At 37.6% G+C, this 20,317-nt stretch overlaps 1 protein-coding gene across 2 annotated transcripts in view; it reads left to right on the top strand.

Moving 5' to 3' along the window:
* Positions 1-20,317, top strand: part of LOC137027392 (serine/threonine-protein kinase WNK2-like) — an 88,400-nt gene that overhangs the window by 18,143 nt on the left and 49,940 nt on the right. For both annotated transcript variants that reach the window (XM_067395544.1, XM_067395543.1), the window contains exon 3: positions 5,582-6,264. In XM_067395544.1, coding sequence (XP_067251645.1) covers positions 5,644-6,264 — 621 coding nt within the window. In that variant the 5' untranslated portion in view covers positions 5,582-5,643. The remainder of the gene's footprint in view (positions 1-5,581; positions 6,265-20,317) is intronic.

Raw genomic sequence — 20,317 nt, 5'->3', positions numbered from 1 at the left:
CCTCCCTACACCTTCCCCTAACCCTACCCTATAAACACTTTTAATATTATTAAACACATTCGCAGTTTATTTCCACTTTTAGAACATTATTTTCATTTTTATTGAAAATAAATGCGAGCTCTGCAAAAGGCAGACTCAAACCCGCATCGATCGCATTAATAGCCAGATCTGTGAGCCTTGTTCACTACCGCTGTGTGGAGCTAGTGTAAATAGACACTCTGTTAACTTAAACTGACAGTAAAAAAGATTCATTAACTGATTTAATGTTGAAATTCCAACCTAATGAAGTACTAAAATGTGTTTTTTTTAAACTTTAACATATACTGACAATCACCTTAAAAGAAAACGAGCAGCTTTTCCCGAAGACGAGATAAATATTAATGAAAGATGCACAGTGTCATAAACATAAAACACATCACTAAAATAATGCAATAAACATTCATTTAATAACCCCAGGTGAAAAACAAGTACACTTCTATAATGCGCTATTTTTCATGCACTCATTTTTTATTTAATATACTTCTTTAGTACTTCTTAGGATCATCTTAAAAACATGTAAGTGTGCTCAACTGTGCTATTTTGAGACAGCATGAAATATGACCTAAAATGTGCTTTTAATAATCTCTGTATTACAAAAATATATTTAGTTACCACTTGTAGTACACTATTAAAAGCACATTTTAGTTCATATTTCATGCATATTTCTCAAAATAGCACAGCTGAGTACATGATCCTAAGAAGTACTAAAGAAGAATTTTTAGTATATTAAGTACAAAATTAGTGCATGAAAATAGAACACTATAAGTATATTATAGAAATGTACTTTTTTTCACCTGGGACGGAAGATGGAACATAAAATCCTAATGTACATAACTAATACTTATTTCAATGAAAAACCATCAAATGTGAGCTGAATTGTGCACTCTTAGAAAAAAAAAGGACAAGTGGGGTTCTTTATAGAATGTAGGCTTCTTGATTCAATTTAAGCTTCTAAATAAAGAGAAATGTATTAAATGATTGCATAATACTTTCATGTTTAATGGTTTATTTCATTTTTTCTAGTGATAAAGAATGTTTGCGAGCTGATTAATTCATATAATTTAAAGAAAATTAATTAATTAAAACTAAATCCATGATGGGAACCCTGAAGCACCTGACGGAACCCTTTAATATTCTCTTTAGAACCTTGGTTGGAATATAAATCCATGGATTTCACTGTAAATTGTTAGATGACTTCTTTTTTACTTCCAAAAACTGTACATTTAACATTTAATACTGTTACATTTAATTAATACCCCTGAAGGGTGCATATTAGTTATTAGCAACATATTATTACCTAAAGCGTACATATTAGTGTAATAGTTATGTTCTGTTTTAATATCATGTTTTGGTTTTCCTGTTTGCCTGTCTGTGTTCCCTATTAGTTTCCATAGTTCCTATTTAATTACGCACCTGTTTCTGTTTATAAAGACTATTTGTGTTATTCCTCAGGTTTCTGTGCTCATTGCGCACGCCTTGTTATTGCAGAGTTAGATGCGTCAACATACTTTGTAGATCCTTGAACAACATTCCTGTCCAAAAATGTAGTCCTTACCATATCCCTATCCCTAAACCTAACCCTGAATTATTATCCCTAAAATCAGAGGGGAATGACAGGTGAATTACACTGATGCAGAAGCACCTGACCCTTGACATTAGCTTAAACTTGACATAAACGGTAAACCTGTCCCTCAAATCTGATTGGTTGATGCAGGAACATGTTGTACTTGATGACATCACATTCTGCGCTCAATCACCCTTAACGTCACAATTAGTACCTTTTGACTTTTACACTAGTGTTTTTACAATCTATTACAGTTCATTTCATCTTACAGTGTATGAAAGAGTTTAGATGGCTCAGATACTGTGTCATTTTGACGTACCTCCAGTCCAGCGGCTCTGTTTAACTCAATAGTGTGTGCCGCCATCAGTGTCCGAGTCTCCAGTTTCACTGGATTTCCGAGACAGGACAAGAGCAATATTCCTCAGCGGATCCGGGCCTGTGTTCTTGGGGCTGGTTCAGTATATGATCCATCGGCTGATGTCTCGTTTACACTCATCCAGTATTTACGCCGTCGCTCAGTCACTGTCTGAACTCTACATGGAGTTTAAGGTGAATTCAGGTTGATTGGGAGACTCTTTCCAGTTCATCTCACTGGCTAAAAGTGTCCCAATCACCCTGAATCAGACCGCTTACTAACTCTTTGTTATAATTCCTACTTCTTGATTTAAATTTGTCCTGTAAACAGAATAATTACAATAAACATAACTTATATTCACATATGCAAATTACAGCTTAACAAAAGCACTCCGTCTGATACTTGTTTATTTTTAAAGCATAAACTGTGTCTGTAGATCATGTGGAGAAACAGAAAGTGGCGTGACTCAAATTTCACAGTGAATATCCGAGCCAAACCGGGCTTGTGTTACTCATGGAGGAAATTCAATAACACACACCTTCATCACAGGTTATAAAACATGAGGATTGAAATGCTATTCTTGTGTTATCTGTCTGAAATGAAAGAACTTTTGGAATGCTGTTTTGAACTTTCTGAAGATTCCTCTTCCTTCCCACATTAAATGTGACTAAATGAGGAATCGCTCTCCCAAAAAAGAACCATTTACTGGCCCTCATCTGGTTCCAAACCCATTTGACTTTTTTGGCAACATGTTTGGTGAAATGTGGCTGTCAAACCATGAGCAAGGGTTGCCCTGATGATGATGATGATGTGAAAGGTAAGATGGTGTATTAATGAGGAGGCAGAGGAATGTTTGGAATGTTCCATGTCGGTCTCAGATGGGCGTGGAGGAGCAGATGCACTAAAGCAGGATTCAGCAGTCCTTTTCACACGGAGAAATTTCCAGGGATGCCGAGGTGAGTGAGACGCGAGCGCGACGATAGCGTGTGTTTAAAGCCCGACTGGACTCGACACGACTCTACCGCAGAGTGTCCTGGTCACACGCGTGATTTATTGCGGTCTGCTTCATCTCCACCGCCAATGATCTTCCTCCATCATCAAACCCACGGGAGGTTCCGCCGTACAGCACCAGCACATGTGAGTTCGCATCGCTGCTTCATGTTGGTTTCATATGATGGAGGATTTTGGAGCTGAATATGTGTCGCACCTGCAGAGCTCGAGCTCGTTTCAAGCGTCATTCATTTGCAAAGCGCTCGCGCATAGATACAACGAGGGATTTTGAGGCGTTTAACAGTGTTGATTTCACCTCGGTATTTTGCATGATTCAAATGCACATCTAATTGTTATGATTAAGTCTTCGTCGATTAGCATTGGTAGCATTTAAAGGCCACGCTCTTAAAGTGACATTTGCCCATGCGGTAAATCATCTCATGTTCCACAGCCGCTCGATTAGAATCATATTCAGTCATATTAATGGTAAGTGCGGCTTTTTTTATGGAATGTTTTATGCTAAAACTAGGTAAAAACGTGATCTTTTTTATATGCACGAAATGATAAAAGTTTTATTTTATTACTTCGGAACCTTTTGAGCTTCATCAAATTAAGAAAAATGTGCCTTTTGTGCAGTATCGCTTCTAATACGCAAAAATATGCATATTTAATGATATGTCGCCTTTTTTTGCTTACAAAAATGTAACAGCTTCAGATTAAAGAGAAAACTATAGCCTAGCAATTACTGTCTGGTAGTAATTCAAACAAGTTTGAATTTTCTCTCTATTTTGAGAATGTTTTTTTTTTTCTTTTCTTGGAAATGTATGGTTTGTTTTATCTTAAACAGGGCAAAAAACATGATAATTTACGTGCACATTTTAAAAAAAATGTTATATATATATGTGTGTATATATATATATATATATATATATGTATATATATATGTATATATATATGTGTATGTATGTAATATTAGTATTAAATAAACATGTCCACAAAAGAAGCGCTAAACTAAAGCATTTGCACTAGTGTTAAAGTCCCCCTGTGGTAAAAAATCAAGGTTTTAATGTTGTTTATATGTCTATGTAGTGTTTTTAATATGCTTTAAGACAAACCATGTGCAAATTCATCAGTCAACAGCATTGCTGAGTATTTTCTTCTTAAAGCTGCAGTGATTTATAGAGTCTCAAAAACGCAGTTTGAAATCGCTGCTGTTTCTGACGTCACAAACTACCTTGTAACCAATCATGTCAATGTGTTTATAGCATATTATTAACTGTGCTGCGAAGCAGGGGAGTCTCGAGAAGCCAGGCTATCCTGGAATATTTTTCTGTTGGTATGAAAAATCGGGTATATTTAGCAATATGTTTGGCGGGTGTATTATGAAGTTATGATGAGTTTTATTTAAGTTTTGAGTATTGCCTTAGCATTTCTATAAGGATACTGATTGTTACAAGGCATCTCTTTTGACTCTGACATGGCGAACATTAGCATTGTGTAACATTAGCTACACATTATTAGCAGCTGTTTGATAATGTAGTCAAGCAAAAGGCTAATCATATTAATTACCGTTATGTGTCTTAGGGCTGGGCGATATATCGCATGAGATTGTCACGCGCATTTCGTCAGTAAAGCCGGTTCCCTGATTACCGCTGAATCGCCATCGCCTGCTTTCAAATGCAGCGGCATTTAATAGACAGAGCCGTTGTTCACTGACATGCTACACAATATCGCGTTCATATCGCAGATGAATCGCCTTCGATAATGAACGCGATATTGCGTGGCTTGTCAGTGATCTACGGCTCTGTCTATTAAATGCCGATCCATTTGAAAGCAGGCGATTTAGCAGCAATCAGGGAACCGGCTTTAATGACGAAATGCGCGTGACAATCTCATGCGATATTATCGCCCAGCCCTAATGTGTCTGACGGTGTAAAAGCGATGACATTGTGCAGCGTTTACCTCAGTAAGTTGAGCGAGTGGATCTCTGAGCTCTTGCGTATGAGTGGAGGCGGGGCTAATTAGCATATTTATAGATCGTGTATATTGTGAATTTTAGCGGCATCTAGCAGTGAGGTTGCGAAATGCAATATAGAGAAGCTATGGTGGCCAACACAGGACAAAAATGTTAATGTCTGAGACGGCAGTCAAGCAAACACACTCTGTAGAGCAGTTTGTCCGTTTAGGGCTGCTGTAGAAACATGGCAGAGCAAAATGACGAATTTGATGTGTATGAGATAGAAATGGCTCATTCTAAGGTCTTTATACACCACTGAAAACATAGTTATGTTTACTATATTGCATTGATGTCAATAGATCCTACTAAAACTTACACATTGCTTTAAATGAAGCAAGGGTGTAGAGTTACATTCAAGCTATTTTAAGGCATGATGAATTTTTTTTTTTCACAGGAAAAATGTTTAAATATGTCATTTTGATGATCAAAGATGAGTTTTAATGAGGCTACAGGGGGACACCTTTGTGCACATGGAGGCAACTGAGGCAGGACTGTATATTCCATTCTTACAGAAATTGTGCATGTTTTTATTAGAGATATAAAGATTAGTTGTTGTGGTGTATCCTAAATCTAAAAATAATTATGCATTGGTGATGAATATGTTGTATTCCCACAGATATGACATCACTGATGTTTGTGGAAATGCGTCAGTGCTGCAGCGTGTGATTGATTTAAATCATGGAGCCCAAACTCGACTGCTGCGCTTCATCTGTGCCAAACTCCCAGTGTGAGCTGAAGCTCAATATCTACGAGACCATCAGCGAGGGCAATGTGAATAAGCTGGAGGGCTCGGCGCTGGTGCGTGCGGGCAGCGACCCCAGCCCCTACCCGCCGCCCAAACACCCGCCCGGCGCCCGGCAGAGGTTCATCCGCAGGAGCCTGTGGTTCACGGACAATGACGAGCACCAGCCGGATGACTGCGCTCCGGAGAGTGAGGAGCAGAAGAAGATGCTCAGCATCAACCTGTGCACCATAGTGGATCGAACTCTGGCCGTCCGGTCTGGTTTACAGGAAGGATCTAGCACGGAGAGCCAGAAGGGACAGAAAGACCTTGACGGCGCCAGCGTAGATGAGAAGGAGAGAACAGATCCCAAAATGGACTTGACGGATGGCGTTAAGATGAACATAAAGGCGGCCAGTGAGGAGAACGAGGAGGAGGCTGAGATGAAGGCCGTCGCCACCTCTCCGGGCGGACGCTTCCTCAAGTTTGACATCGAGATCGGCCGCGGGTCCTTCAAGACCGTCTACAAGGGCCTGGACACGGACACCTGGGTGGAGGTGGCCTGGTGTGAGCTTCAGGTGCGTTTCTGTTTTGTGCAGTGATGCTGAAACTACTTTTAATGATGGGAGCTTTCAAACACTGCTTCATGAAGATTGAAAACCTTACGAATCTTGTGTTTTGAATCAGTGGTTCAGAGCTCGTATCAAACTGCCAAAGTCTCTGATCTCTGTGAAGCCATGAATCATGCGTCTATGGTTTTTACCTGATCTCTGATCAGTTTTATACATTTGTAGATGCTTTAATGAGACATTAGTATAATTAAAGGAATAATAGTAGTTAATAGTCTCTTATTGGCCTGTTTAGCTGAGCCATCCATGAAACAAACCCTGAAAATTGATAAAAGAACACGTATTATACAGACTCTTGATATTTGATCTCATTAGATGATTAGTTAATTGCATCCGAAAGATTTTACTTTCAATAAAACATGTGCAATGTGTTTGTAAAAGGTGTTTTTATGCATGTGTTTGTTGTATTTACACTGTTCTGACCAGCAGGGGTCACCGCTTTGAACGCTTCCAAACAGTGAATCATTTTGCAAAGCGATTGGTTCAATTCAGAGCTGTCAAATTAAAATTAGAATTTCGAATATTTGATGCATTGAAAATAAAAATCCACGTCTGAATGTTGCATTTTAATGTTTTTGTTAGCCTATCCAGTTGAACTTGAACCCAACATTGCAGAAATGGAGAAGCTCAGTGAGGAGAAGATCTTGGTTACGTCAAAACCGCAACCAAGCCGTTCACACAGAATGCATTTTCCTCTCTGCTTTTCCATTGTTTTCAGATATCTTTGACCATTGCACTCGCGTGGGGTTTTTTCCCGTTGTTATTGGCTCTTTATATTAAACTATGCATAAATGCATGAAGCTGTTTTGTTTATAATAGTTTATGCAATTTTCAAATTTATATTTGATTTATAAATGTTAGTGTACAAAAAAAGTGCATAACATTTAAAGACCGTCATGTTATTTCATTGCTTTGAATAATTTAATGCAACGTATTAATATTTTGCTCATTTCGCCCTCTTGTGGCCTCAGAAAACAAGACAAAAGCTTTTTTTACTGAAATTATTCAATTCAAATGTAATTTGAATATTAAAGCTGCAAGCAGCGATGAAAGGGCCCTCACCACCACAAAATGTGTCAGGCCGCCAAGGACACGCCCTTCAGCGAAAACTCTAAATCTTCGCAATTTAACTTCTCAAAGGCCTTTTGATTAGACTGACCAAATATGATGTTCATCTGATTAAAGCTCTAGGAGGAGTTTGCTAAAGTACATCTGGAAATGGCAAAAATTCCAGTCTCATAATTCAAAATATTTCACTTCCTGTTGGGTTTTCAGTTTTTGCACCAGGGCTTTTTTTGTAGGTATTGGGCTGTTACATCTGTCTACTGAATTTCATACTTGTACGTGAAACATAGCGCGCTTAATTGAAATTTTATAGGTGGTGCTATCGAGCCATTTTGCCACACCTAATTCTGAAACCCATATCGGACGTACATTTTCACCACTCTTGAATATGAGTATCTTCTCAATCAGGTTCAGAAATGCCTTACACACACATACAGTGCCGTGATGCACGTGTTCACCAGAGCCTTTATGATAAGATCTTTAAGTTCACATGTGTTTGACTTCTTATGAACATGCATGTGTTTCTTTATAACTGTCAGTCAGTGGATGAGGCTGAATATTTACTAAATATTTGCTAAAAATATTTTTCTTTTTTGATGGCATCAAGGCAAAAATTATTATACTGGCTGTAGATCTCGTGACATTATCGTGGCGTTTTTCTTCGGGTCTGAAAGGATCAGAATGCATGAATGCACACGTTAACGAACATGTGAATTACAACGTTTAGGGTTCATATTAACAGAACTTTCAGAATCTGAAATCAGATTGGATTAATTTAGTTTGACTGACATTAGTGCATGCAAATGTGTGTCTTTTTGACCTGCTGCACTAGTGTTCAGGCTGAGCACCAGTGATTTACACTCTCTCTGTCTGTCTGATGGAGGTCATTACAGCCATACAGTGTTGCTGTTCGTTCCCGACACAAATGAAGAGATGACCCTCACTGTAACACATTTACTGTGAAAGAGTGGTCAGATGGTGAAACTTGAGTCTTGCGACATTCTGAAAGATGTATAATTAAGATAACAGCAGTCAGTGAATGTAAACGACAGCCATCATGAGATCGTCTGCGTTCTTTACAGATTCCTGGATATTCCAGTGTTTATACTTTCATAGCTGTAAATGCCATATCATTAAATGCAGCGCTTGTGCGTAAACCCTGTATGATTCTACAATGACCAACTGAAACCACAAATGCAAGAATACCAGATTCCCGGCGGCCTTGGAAACATGCAATTTGTTTCAAAATGTTAATGTAGGCTGTTATTCATTATTACAAATTGAATAACAAAGTGTCATTTCATGGTGGCTTTTGGTATTTGATAACTATAACCGTGTCTCGTCAGATCCGAAGGGATCAGAAGTGTTTAGTGTGATGGTGATGTGTGGTGCTGACACAAAGATTACATCTGTTTCTATGGTGGTAAAAATAAAGAGGCTGACATACAAAGAAATTATGAAAGCAAGATAACCAACAAAAACTGATTGTTGTAGTCAATGTTTGCTTTTTCCTGCCAGCCTTTTTGTTTTTCTATGCATTTGTTTATCATAGTAAAATCAAACCTGCAGCTGTAGTGTTTGCCAAATAATTTTGTAAGATAAATGTTGTACATTAACCCATTTTAGTGTTCTGTTCTACTCTCGTATTTAAAAATATTACAAAAAATATAAAGTATTTTCCTCATATTTTGATGGTTTAATCCAACTTGTAGGGTCATTAAAAACAAATATCCCCTCGGACGTCACTTATGCCACTGCTGTGTGTTGTGCAAGCAGGCGATTGTCTGTCAAATAGAAATAGGAAATAAATCTAGTGTTAAGCTTCAAATGAGCTCTTCTATTTGAACTCAAATAAATAAGCAGTGGCTTTGTTTAGATACTAAGGATTCATTGGTTATAATGAAGTACTCCACAGGAATCTTCTTTAGGCTGTGTAGTTCAATCAATACAAATTTACACACAATTTCAAACAAATTTTGATGTGCATGACAAATTTTATTACAGTTTGAAACGTGTAAATCAGTGGCATGCAGGCATTTAGTGATCCTTTTTTTACTCTTTATATGCATCTAAAGCTGCATGATTCTGGATAAATTGAGAATTTTTTGTTTTGTTTTGTTTAAAACAGAGATCATGACTCTCCCATGTTTCGAAATAGACAACTAAATAAAATATAATGCAATTTAATAGATAAAATGTTAATTGCTGCAGTCATTAATTGGAATCTTTTTTGTACTTTTTTTTTTTAAAAACTGCACTTTCATTACTGGCTGAATCAGCATTTCTGAACGAATCTCTCGAATGAATGATTCAATGACAAATACATTTAAAAGTCACTTGTCTCCACCTACTGGTGTAATGATGTAATGATCCAATCTTAAATTCAAGCGTCAGGTTTTGATTTCTACAATAGACATCAGTGTTTATATCTGAACTTTTCTCAGTACTTCTGTGACATGAATCTGAATGTTCGCACTTTAATAGATATAGCTGAATCACTGTCATTTAGGAAAAAGAAGATCATGTGGGTGTTTGAATCAGGATCACGACCTTTTAATGAGTGATTGCAGCTCTACATGTATCAGAAAAGCAAATAAATAAGGCTTAAAATCACATGTACATTATAAAGAAATGTGAGATGCAGCGGGCTGATGAGTCAGGTGACCGGCCATGGAGCGTCTGTATTGTTGAGCCCTGTAAACGCGACTTTCAAATGCATTCGAAGGCATAGGCCTTGATTCACAACATTTGAGCTGCGGTTTAACAATTGTCTTCTGTGTGTGTTTCTCAGCGCTCTGTCGATAAGCATCTCGAGCTGGAATGTGGCGTTGCTGATGGTGATCATATACCCACACATTCAAGTCATGTCAGGGTTTGCCTGCTCACGTGTTTGAGCGGATTGGAGGTAAATAAGCAGAAGCGCTGCCAAGTGGGTCAGTGCTGTTGTTCATTTACTTCAGCAGGTCATTAGAGGTTGACCGTTTGTTTGATACATTTGTTTCAGATCCATTGCATGGAACTTCCTTTGATTTAAACATGAGATCTTTTGGCTGGTGACAGATTGTTGATAATATTATTGAGATGTTGGCTGTCCTCGTCTATCACTGTCTCTGTTTGGTGCTCGATAGTGACCGCACTCGATTACAGCAGCTGCGATTCAGGAAGATGATTGGATAACATACTGTAGCATACATAAGCTCAGCACAGCCTGGATCCCTAGCTGATATAAATCCGGTCTGTGTCCGGACAGTGTGTGGAATAATTAAAGCTCCTCGTCATAGATCTCAGCGTTGATCGTGTGTTCTCGTGTGGGATGCCAAAAAGCGTTTTATGGAGTTGATTGTGGAGTCCTGCTTCAGTCAAATCTGTTAATGTGCATCTGGCGTCCTGCCTGACAGATGAAGCCACATCAGGTGGATTTGTGCCGTGTCAATGGTGCCGCGCTCACATGGGAAATGTGCTTCACACAACCTGCTGCCAGCTGAGGATGAACATAGAGATACGGACATGAACGAGAGCAGAACCAAACTGTGAATCACTTGTGGAATCATTGTTAAAAATGTCCTATTATGCTTTTTCATCTCTCTTTAGTGTGTTGATCATGAAAAAGTTCCTCCAGCAGGAGTTCTTCTCTATATCAGTGTCAGTGTTTCTGAACTCCATCTTGAGTTTCTTCACAATATTCCTCATTTAAATCATTAATATGCAGAATAAAGGGGCGGGGCCTGCTTGAGTTAGTTAGTAGTGTGTTGAAACTGGCAGTTATGGTAAGGGGCGGGACATTTCCCAAACACCAATCACAACACACTGCTCCAGCTGACCAATCAGAGCACATTGTGCTTTTCAGAAGGAGGGGCTTCATAGAGACAGGAACTAAACGGAGCGTTACTGACAGACTGGGAAGAGACGAGCTGAACAATGGAGATTATGAGGAGAATAATCAACATTACATCTAGTAGAGCCCAAAAACAACATCAAGATTGATTGATTGAATAAATGATTCAGTGACTCACTCAAATCTACACTTGTTTCATTACTGGATGAATACGTGTTTTTGAATTAATCTCTTGAATGAATGACTCAAATTACATACATTTGTCACTTGTCTCCACCTACTGGTGTAATGATGTAATTAATTCAATCTTTTTTTGAAGCATCACGTTACTTTCAGAAGGAGATTTACTCTATTTTGATTTCTGCTGTAGACATCAGTGTTTATATTTGAACTATAAACTTTTATCCTGTACTTCTGTGATAATCTTAATTATTTTAAGACAGAAATAATGATACTGTGTGGTTGAAAAGACTGTTTGTGAAGCTGTTTCATATCTATATAGCTCTCATGTCTCTCTCTGGATCAGCGCAGCTCTTGATTCACAGTGGTTCAATCAGTAACGATGGCGTTGATCAATCTCATCAAAGTGGATTTGCTTTGGCAGCAGAAAACAGCGTCTTCTTTACATGAACAACACAAACCAAACTCTTCCAGTCTCAGATACAACTACAGTGATTGAGGGCGGGGCAAAGAGATGCTGTTCAGCCAATTAAACCACAGGCTAGCATTATGCAAATTAGATACAAACCTGCCTTGATATGTTACGGAAGTGAGAGTGAATTACTGACGACTCGTTTCAGGCAGTTTGATCTTTGCAAACCTTTTACATTGACAAACGCCTTTATTACACACTGCATGAAAGATAATATTCGAAAAATCATAATAGGGCACTTTAAACTGCTGTGTTTGCCTTATATACGCCAGATAATGAGGATTTCATCTCTCCAAAATGTGAAAAACATTACTGAAAAATGGCAGCAGTGCTAGAAAGGTTGTGAACCCTTGTGGCCTAAATTGTGGCTTAAATCCTAAAATATATTCCCTTAAACTAATAATAAATAGATTTTTGCATTTTTTTTTTTAAAAAAATTGTATTTATTGACCAAAATCAACAAATAGATTTGTGTGGTTGCAGAGCTTTTAAATAATAATTAAGATGTAATTTTCATTCACGTGAAATTAAAAAATGATAGTTTGAAGACCGATGAATAAAAATGAAACCTTTGTTTAACTATCCCACCAATGAAACAAGACTGTTCTGAGAGGAAATATTAATCTAGTGTCTGCTGAAGGATGAGGAATAAGGATGCTGCGGTTGTGAGTGCTGCAGGAGACGAGAGGAGGCGTTCCCGTGTCCAAAAATAGCTGGAGCGAGCGCAACACAACGGGTCTCGACAACACCACCCGTCCATGAAACAGGCTAAACATTAACACTGTTAACTCGTCACGGCTCGAGTGTGAGGTCTGGAAGACACTTGTGCTTCAGAGACATTGACAATCGCAGTATTTTGGACATGCAGCGAGAGAGCTCTTCAGACTCTCTACATTTGCAACCAGATTTACTTTTGTTTTTTTCAGCTAGTTTCCAAGGCAACATTTCTCATTTCGTTTAGTTTAACTTTGACTTACAAAACCACTAAAGCATTCTGTGTCTGGTTCCCTCTGACCTCTTTTCCTCCTCCTTTATCCATATCTGCTCATTTTGTTTAGTTCTGTTTGGCCTTTCGCGTTGGTTCAGTATACTCTTCTGCTGTATTTGCTGTAATTGGTCTCTGTATATATGCACAGTTACTTCCTGTTTGTCGTTAAGCCAGCTCTGGCATTTCTGGTGAACTGTTATCTGTTCATTCTGTACTCGTTGTACATCAACACAAAACCATCAATGGCTTTTTAATGTTGTATTAATATTTTAATGCAGTTATCACATTTACCTAATTAGTTTTATTGATTGCAATAAAGATGAAGCTATTGGGACCTTTTAAGACACGCGCATACACCTTTTTTTTTTTCTCAGCACTTCAAATGGTATTTTTAATGTGACGACCACAAACATTATTTGTTCATCCTTCTGAGTTTGTCCCTATTTGTAAAACCGAACGATTCAAATTGCAGGAAATTCAACATTTGATAGAAAACACTTATTTAAAAAAAAAACAGCAGGTGGCGGCAGAGTAGCATTTATTTGCGCATATATCAGCCATTTCCTCGAATAGTTTTTCACTTAGTTTCGCTTTTGAATAAATATTAAACATTATAAAATAACTAGGTTTAAAAATACATTTTGTCAATGTGAGTATGAAGTACTCAATCTCATGAAAAACAATAACTTTTCTTCTGAATGAATTACACAGAAAGCGAGCACGGTGCTTTCACTTGAAGCTGTCAGTCAGTGCAGCGCAAGAGCAATGATTTCAGCACATTTATGAAAAAACACATTTTATACAATGAATCTAACTAAAGTGCACAGTAAATATTTAATTTTTGATGCTTTTTTTTTCCACACGAAAGTGTAAAAACTGATGGTTGAATTGAACACTAAGGAACATCTTTATCTTTTTTTTTTAAGTCTTGCGTTTGAATAACTAAATTAATACTGTGACAGACTATTTAAGTGACTATATTCTGATTATAAACTAAGTATTACACTATTGACGCTCAACAGACCAGCAAATGACTCTCACCTGAAGTTTTCCAGCTGGCTTATATTATTGCAGAAGTTCTAAAGAACGCTCCGTGCATATAGTCAGTCAGAGTTATATTAAAGGTGCCCTAGAACCAGTTTTTACAAGATGTAATATAAGTCTAAGGTGTCCCCTGAATGTGTCTGTGAAGTTTCAGCTCAAAATACCCCATAGATTTTTTTTTAGTTCATTTTTTTTTTTTTTTTTTTTTTACTTTGAAGCATCATTAAATATGCTCCGATTAAGCGTGTGCGGCCCCTTTAAATCCTCGTGCTCTGTGCCCCACGAGGTCTCGTATAATACAGCGCATTTACAAAGTTCACACAGCTAATATAACCCTCAAATGGATCTTTACCAAAGTGTTCGTCATGTATGCTGCATGCATGCGTCGGATCATGTGAGTATAGTATTTATATGGGTGTTTAAGTTTGATTCTGAATGAGTTTGATAGTGCTCTGTGGCTAACGGCTAATGCTACACTGTTGGAGAGATTTATAAAGAATGAAGTTGTGTTTATGAATTATACAGACTGCAAGTGTTTAATAATGAAAATAGCGACGGCTCTTGTCTCCGTGAATACAGTAAGAAACGATGGTAACTTTAACCGCATTTAACAGTACATTAGCAACATGCTAACGAAACTTTTAGAAAGACAATTTACAAATATCAGTAAAAATATCATGCTATCATGGATCATGTCAGTTATTATTGCTCCATCTGCCATTTTTCTCTGTTGTTCTTGCTTGCTTACCTAGTCTGATGATTCAGCTGTGCACAGATCCAGACGTTAATACTGGCTGCCCTTGTGTAATGCCTTGAACATGAGCTGGCATATGCAAATATTGGGGCGTACATATTAATGATCCCGACTGTTACGTCACAGTCGGTGTTATGTTGAGATTCGCCTGTTCTTCTGAGGTCTTTTAAACAAATGAGATTTATATAAGAAGGAGGAAACAATGGAGTTTGAGTAACTCCAGATGTGTTCTGCTGAAAGAAGAAAGTCATAAACACCTAGGATAGCTTGAGAGTGAGTAAATTATGGGATAATTTCCATTTTTGGGTGAACTAACCCTCATACAAAGCTGATTAAAATCATTTTACAGAGAGAATCTTTAGTCGCACCAATGTTTGTGACCGATAACAGAAGCTCTTATTTGTCTGGTTCATGGCTCCTTATGTCTTCAGATGTACATGCATCATATCTCTGGAAGCGTCCTCTATTGCGGCAAAACTCCACCGTCAGCGAGTGTCACAGAGACTCTTCTCAAGTGCAGGGTCGTGCCGTGACCCCTGACCTGATGACCTGTGCATTCACAGGGATGTTTGGGTCAGTCAGGGCTGTGGTCAGATTCAATACAAACACAACACGCGCATTCAGGGCTGTAGTAGAGGGCTGAAGTCAGTAGTTTACTCTGTGGAAGTGCTCTAAACACCACCGAGTTCATGACAAGCACAGAAAGACGCTTCAAACTCCTCAAATATCTAGCTAGCTAACTAACCAGGTAGAACATGTGAAAAGGCCTCAGTTGACGGAGGAAAGAGCAGAGTATGACTCAGAGGATGTGATTGCAGTTTTTTGTTCATGATGTTACACCAAATACTGCAGCTGCAGTGAAGGGTCTGCAGTCATGCTTCACACAACAGATTTTGTGATGTAACTTTTGGTTTGTCATTTGCTCTGGGAATGGAAATGCTAGTGTACTTACAGATTTACTCTGTGCGCTCAGCTGTGAGTACGTCTGCACAAATTATAGCTCTATCAATAAATGTCTTCAGGGAGTGTGTGTCAGTCAGCGGTTGTGCTAATAGAGCTGTTCAGGGCTGAAACTGAATTGCATTGATTCACTCCTGTGAGTAGAGCAACCCGTATTTAGATGTGTCTGTCTCAACCTGCTCCAGTCTCACCGAATAACTGAATGAAAATAGTATGCTATCACAAAAAAAATTAGCGTTTAGGAATAAGATCGAGAGGGTGTTTAAATCCAGATCGCCTTTTAACAGTTAATGGTGCAGCTCTAATAGCTGTGCTTGACGATTAAACCATCGCCGCTGTATTTGCTCAAACTTTATTAGCCAAAGTTTAGTACTCAGGGTTAGTTGTTTGTTCACATCATTGCACTATAGACATGAATGACAGCTCATCCATCAGATGTCAAAGAATGAAGACATGAGGGAGGACTTAAAGGGATAGTTCATCCGAAAATGAAAATGTGATGTTTATCTGCTTACCCCCAGCGCATCCAAGATGTAGGTGACTTTGTTTCTTCAGTAGAACACAAATGATGATTTTTAACTCCAATCGTTGCCGTCTGTCAGTCGTATAATGCGTGTCAATGGGAACTTCGTCTATAAGAGTCAAAAAAACATGCACAGACAAATCCAAATTAAACCCTGCGGCTCGTGACGACACATTGATGTCCTTTGAGAAACCAAACAGTATTTATATCATTTTTTACCTCTAATACACCACTATGTCCAACTGCCTTGAGCATGAGCTGGGGGTAAGCAGATAAACATCAAATTTTCATTTTTGGGTGAACTATCCCTTTAACTACAGGACTGTGCATCGACATTAAAATTTAATGATTCGATACAATTTCGATTCACAAGCTTGACGTGATTCATTTCCAATCTTGATTGAATTAGATTTGATTTAGATTCATTTGAGTGTATATATATATCAGATACAGTACACGTCAATTAATCTCTCAACTAATTCTGTAAACTATGCAGGAACCCTGTCAGTCGCTACATTAATATTACAGGTTACAATTAACAACTGATTTAAACATTTAAATTAGTCAGTAACTTTTAATGACAATTATATTTTTACTCTTATTCATTGTTGAAATATAAACATTTAAACTGTGGTTGTCAAGTTTTTTTCATGACTGATTTATTCAAATAGGCTACATTACATTATTGCTACATTAAATATTGACAAATATTGAACATGTAATATAATAATCAAAACGCTCCTCTAGAGTTATTTCTCTAGCTGACTATCAAGTTTATGGTCACTGAATGAGGTAAATGTGACGTTATTGGATCATATTGTTCTCCAGCTGTTTTACTGACATCTTTCTGCAATTGAAACACTTGATTACATGAGACATGATTCATTTCAGTAAGTTGTTCTGTATCTTTTATTTATTGACTGAATTGAGTGACAGAATTTGAAACCTGAGACTGTTTCATATCAGAAGTAACAACGCACAAAGATTATTGTGATTATTGGTTGGCAGAAGCTATAAATAATGTTTAGGGATTTTTTTTTTATTTTTTTATTAGAGAAATTCACACATCAACTGAAAATATGAACAGCACTTGCATCATCACTTCTGTGCCTTCTTGCTGTCCTCATGCCGAGACAAATGAACAACTTGCATGATTTGAAAGATTAGAAATAACTTTATACTGGCAGGCAGGGTTTGGCAGTTGTATTTCTGTCATGACAACTCTTGAGTGTTTGGCATGGTAATTGGTATGAATGTTGATATATATATATATATTTGGTATTGGCGGAATAGATCTGCTACGCTGCTGCTGCTGTTGTTGCTGTTTCACACTGCAGCGCGTGAGCAGCGCATATTATTTTGGCATGCATGTTCATCAATGAAGTGGGGGTTTCAGCGCCGAGTCTGTTTTTGCTGCGCTGCTGACGCTCAATTAAAATGAAAGCACACTTTTGATGGACAAAATAAATATAATTTCACACAAAAAGAGTTCAAAATGCACAAAATACTCAAATTCTTGTTAAAACACACTAGAAATGCTTATGTCAGAAAAGAAAATTTAAGAATCAAAAATATTTATAGAAGATTTACCCATTAAAACTTGTTTTTAATTATTCAGTTTGGGTTCAAATATGATGTATTTTAAAAACAAACTAAAGTAAACTAGCCAGAAAATATGATATATAAACATTCTTTTAGTTTTTACACAGACAGATATATAGAGTAGACTGCAGCATATCCAAATCAAACCCTAGTTTGCTGTCTTTTTTTCACCGAGTTTGCTGTCCTGTAAACGTGCAGGCGGCAGATGATGTAAAAAACAAAGCTTACTTCATTCGTGTGCAGCAATGGATGACACAAGGCTTTTATTTATTTTTCACATTTATATGCAAATCTTGTACACCTCCCATGTTAACAAACTTTCAAGACTATCGATTTTATAAATGACCAACTTCTAAAACAAATTCATAGTTGTCTTTGTAAAGAAATCCTCACTTTACATGTAGCTTCAAGCCGCTGCTGTGACGCTGTACAAACGCTTCCAGTGTGAATAATTGTGCGTCTCTGACGATGTAGTTACGCTCACGCGATGCTCAAGCTTGCCGTTTGAAACAGGTGTTGTTATTCCTGCTGCTGCTGTTATTCCAGGGGCCTGTACCATGATGGTAGATGAACAAACTCAGGGTTATAGGATTAGTTCAAGTTGACGAAACCAAACCACTCCAATCCGGCTTTGTTGGTACCATGATGCTGATCATCAACTTTCTCTGTCAACTCAGGCTTTGATCCTGAGTTTGTGGAGCGCGTGCACATGAATGCGTGACATCAGTGGTGAACAGCCAATCACATGCCTTGCAACAGAGATAAACTTTGATTCACTTCTCGCGAGAGAGCCAGCGCGATTCTTGTGCTGAAAATGAAGAATTTAAATGCATTTACACTGATGGAAAATACTAGTCTGTGAAAGAGGACAAATAAAAGAAATGATCTTTCTCTATCAGTGCAAGTGAAAGTTGTGAAGTTAGTTTATATAGTTGATAATGTATAGCGATAGAGACTTAAACATACAAGGTCACATTTTTAAAGAGTATATTTACTCCTTATTTAGGCCAATATTACATATGATCTATATATATTAATATTCAGTGAAACTAAGTGCTTAATAACTACTATTACACTAAACTTAAAGTGTGTGTGTAATGGATTAATAAAAATATAGATCATATAATTATACAAATCATATAAATTATATTATCATTAAAACCAGACAATTTCATAGTTAAATATTTGTTTTTACTATATAATGACCTTTAATTTGGAGGAAGAGAAACTGGGGGAGTGACTTCATTGTGTTGAGTGTGTCATTGTCACTTAGCTCACATCTGATTGGTCCAATTTCAGTTTGAGATCCCTAACCTAGAACATAACCTGCCCCGGAGCAGGTTATCCATGAAGCGTAAGTTATGGTGATGAACACCGCTAAAACTCAAGTTACTTTAATGGTACCTAAAACCCAGGATTGGCGCAAACTAATCTGAAACTTACCTGGCTAGTCAGCTAATCCGGCTTCATGGTACAGGCCCCTGCTGCGGTTATTCCAGCTGCTGCTGTTGTTGTTGCTGCTGAAATATTCTCAGCTACTGAAATGTAATTAAAGAGTTGGAAGAGCCCAAAAATGAAAATAATGTCATTTATTACTCCCCCCTCATGCCGTTCCAAACCCGTAAGACCTTTGTTCATCTTCAGAACACAAATTAAGATGTTGTTGAATAAAGTCATTACAAAAAGTATTCTGTCTCTTCATCACATTAAGGTTGATCCACTGCAGTCACATGACTGTTTTAACGTTGTCTTTAGTACCTTTCTGGGCCTTGAAAGTGTCGGTTATATTGCAGTCTATGGACGAGTCATAAACCTCTCTGATTTCATCAAAAATATCTTAATTTGTGTTCTGAAGGGTGTGGAACGACATGAGGGTGAGTAATTAATGACAGAAATTTCATTTTTGGGTGAACTAACCCTTAAAAAACTATAATACCTACCTGCCTCCAAACATTTGACTACTAGTGTAAAACAATGTGATAATTGTAAGTTTGAAAGCTTTTTTTGGCAGTGCTGCACTGCGATGTAGGTGAAGCAGAGATCCTGCTGCTGTTTGGTGCATGTAGGGACAGAAAGACTCACTGAACCACTGCATAATGCATGAGGCTGCTGGAGCTGGAAAAACCACACACACACACACACACACACACACATTCATCAGAACCTAAAAACGACTACTTTACACTTTCAGCTACTCCGTGGTTTAAAGTCAGCACGAAACAACATGCACATTTTACTGCCATAATATAAGTGTAATGTGGTTCTCCATCAGGAATTGATTGGGTTGTGAAAAGTGTCTCTACATATATGATTAAATGTGATGTTAATTGGCACAAGATGATAGAGGAAGATCTCACTTGCTTGGAAAAAAAGAGACAATATATAGAAGACATCACAAGACTTTATGAATTTGGAAAAAGTCTCTCAATTTCTTTCTGTCTGCATGTTTTTCATTACAGTATCACTGAGCTCATTTTGTTTAGTGTGATTTAATATCAAGCTTATTTGATTAATTGATCAAATTTAATCAAAATTAAAAATGAATCCGTAAAATGATCCCATGATGGAACCCCTAAAAT

The sequence above is a fragment of the Chanodichthys erythropterus genome, chromosome 9, assembly GCF_024489055.1.
Source record: "Chanodichthys erythropterus isolate Z2021 chromosome 9, ASM2448905v1, whole genome shotgun sequence".
Taxonomy (NCBI): Eukaryota; Metazoa; Chordata; class Actinopteri; order Cypriniformes; family Xenocyprididae; genus Chanodichthys; species Chanodichthys erythropterus.
The sequence above is the reverse complement of the archived record's forward strand: the minus strand, read 5'-3'. Positions and strand labels throughout refer to the sequence as shown.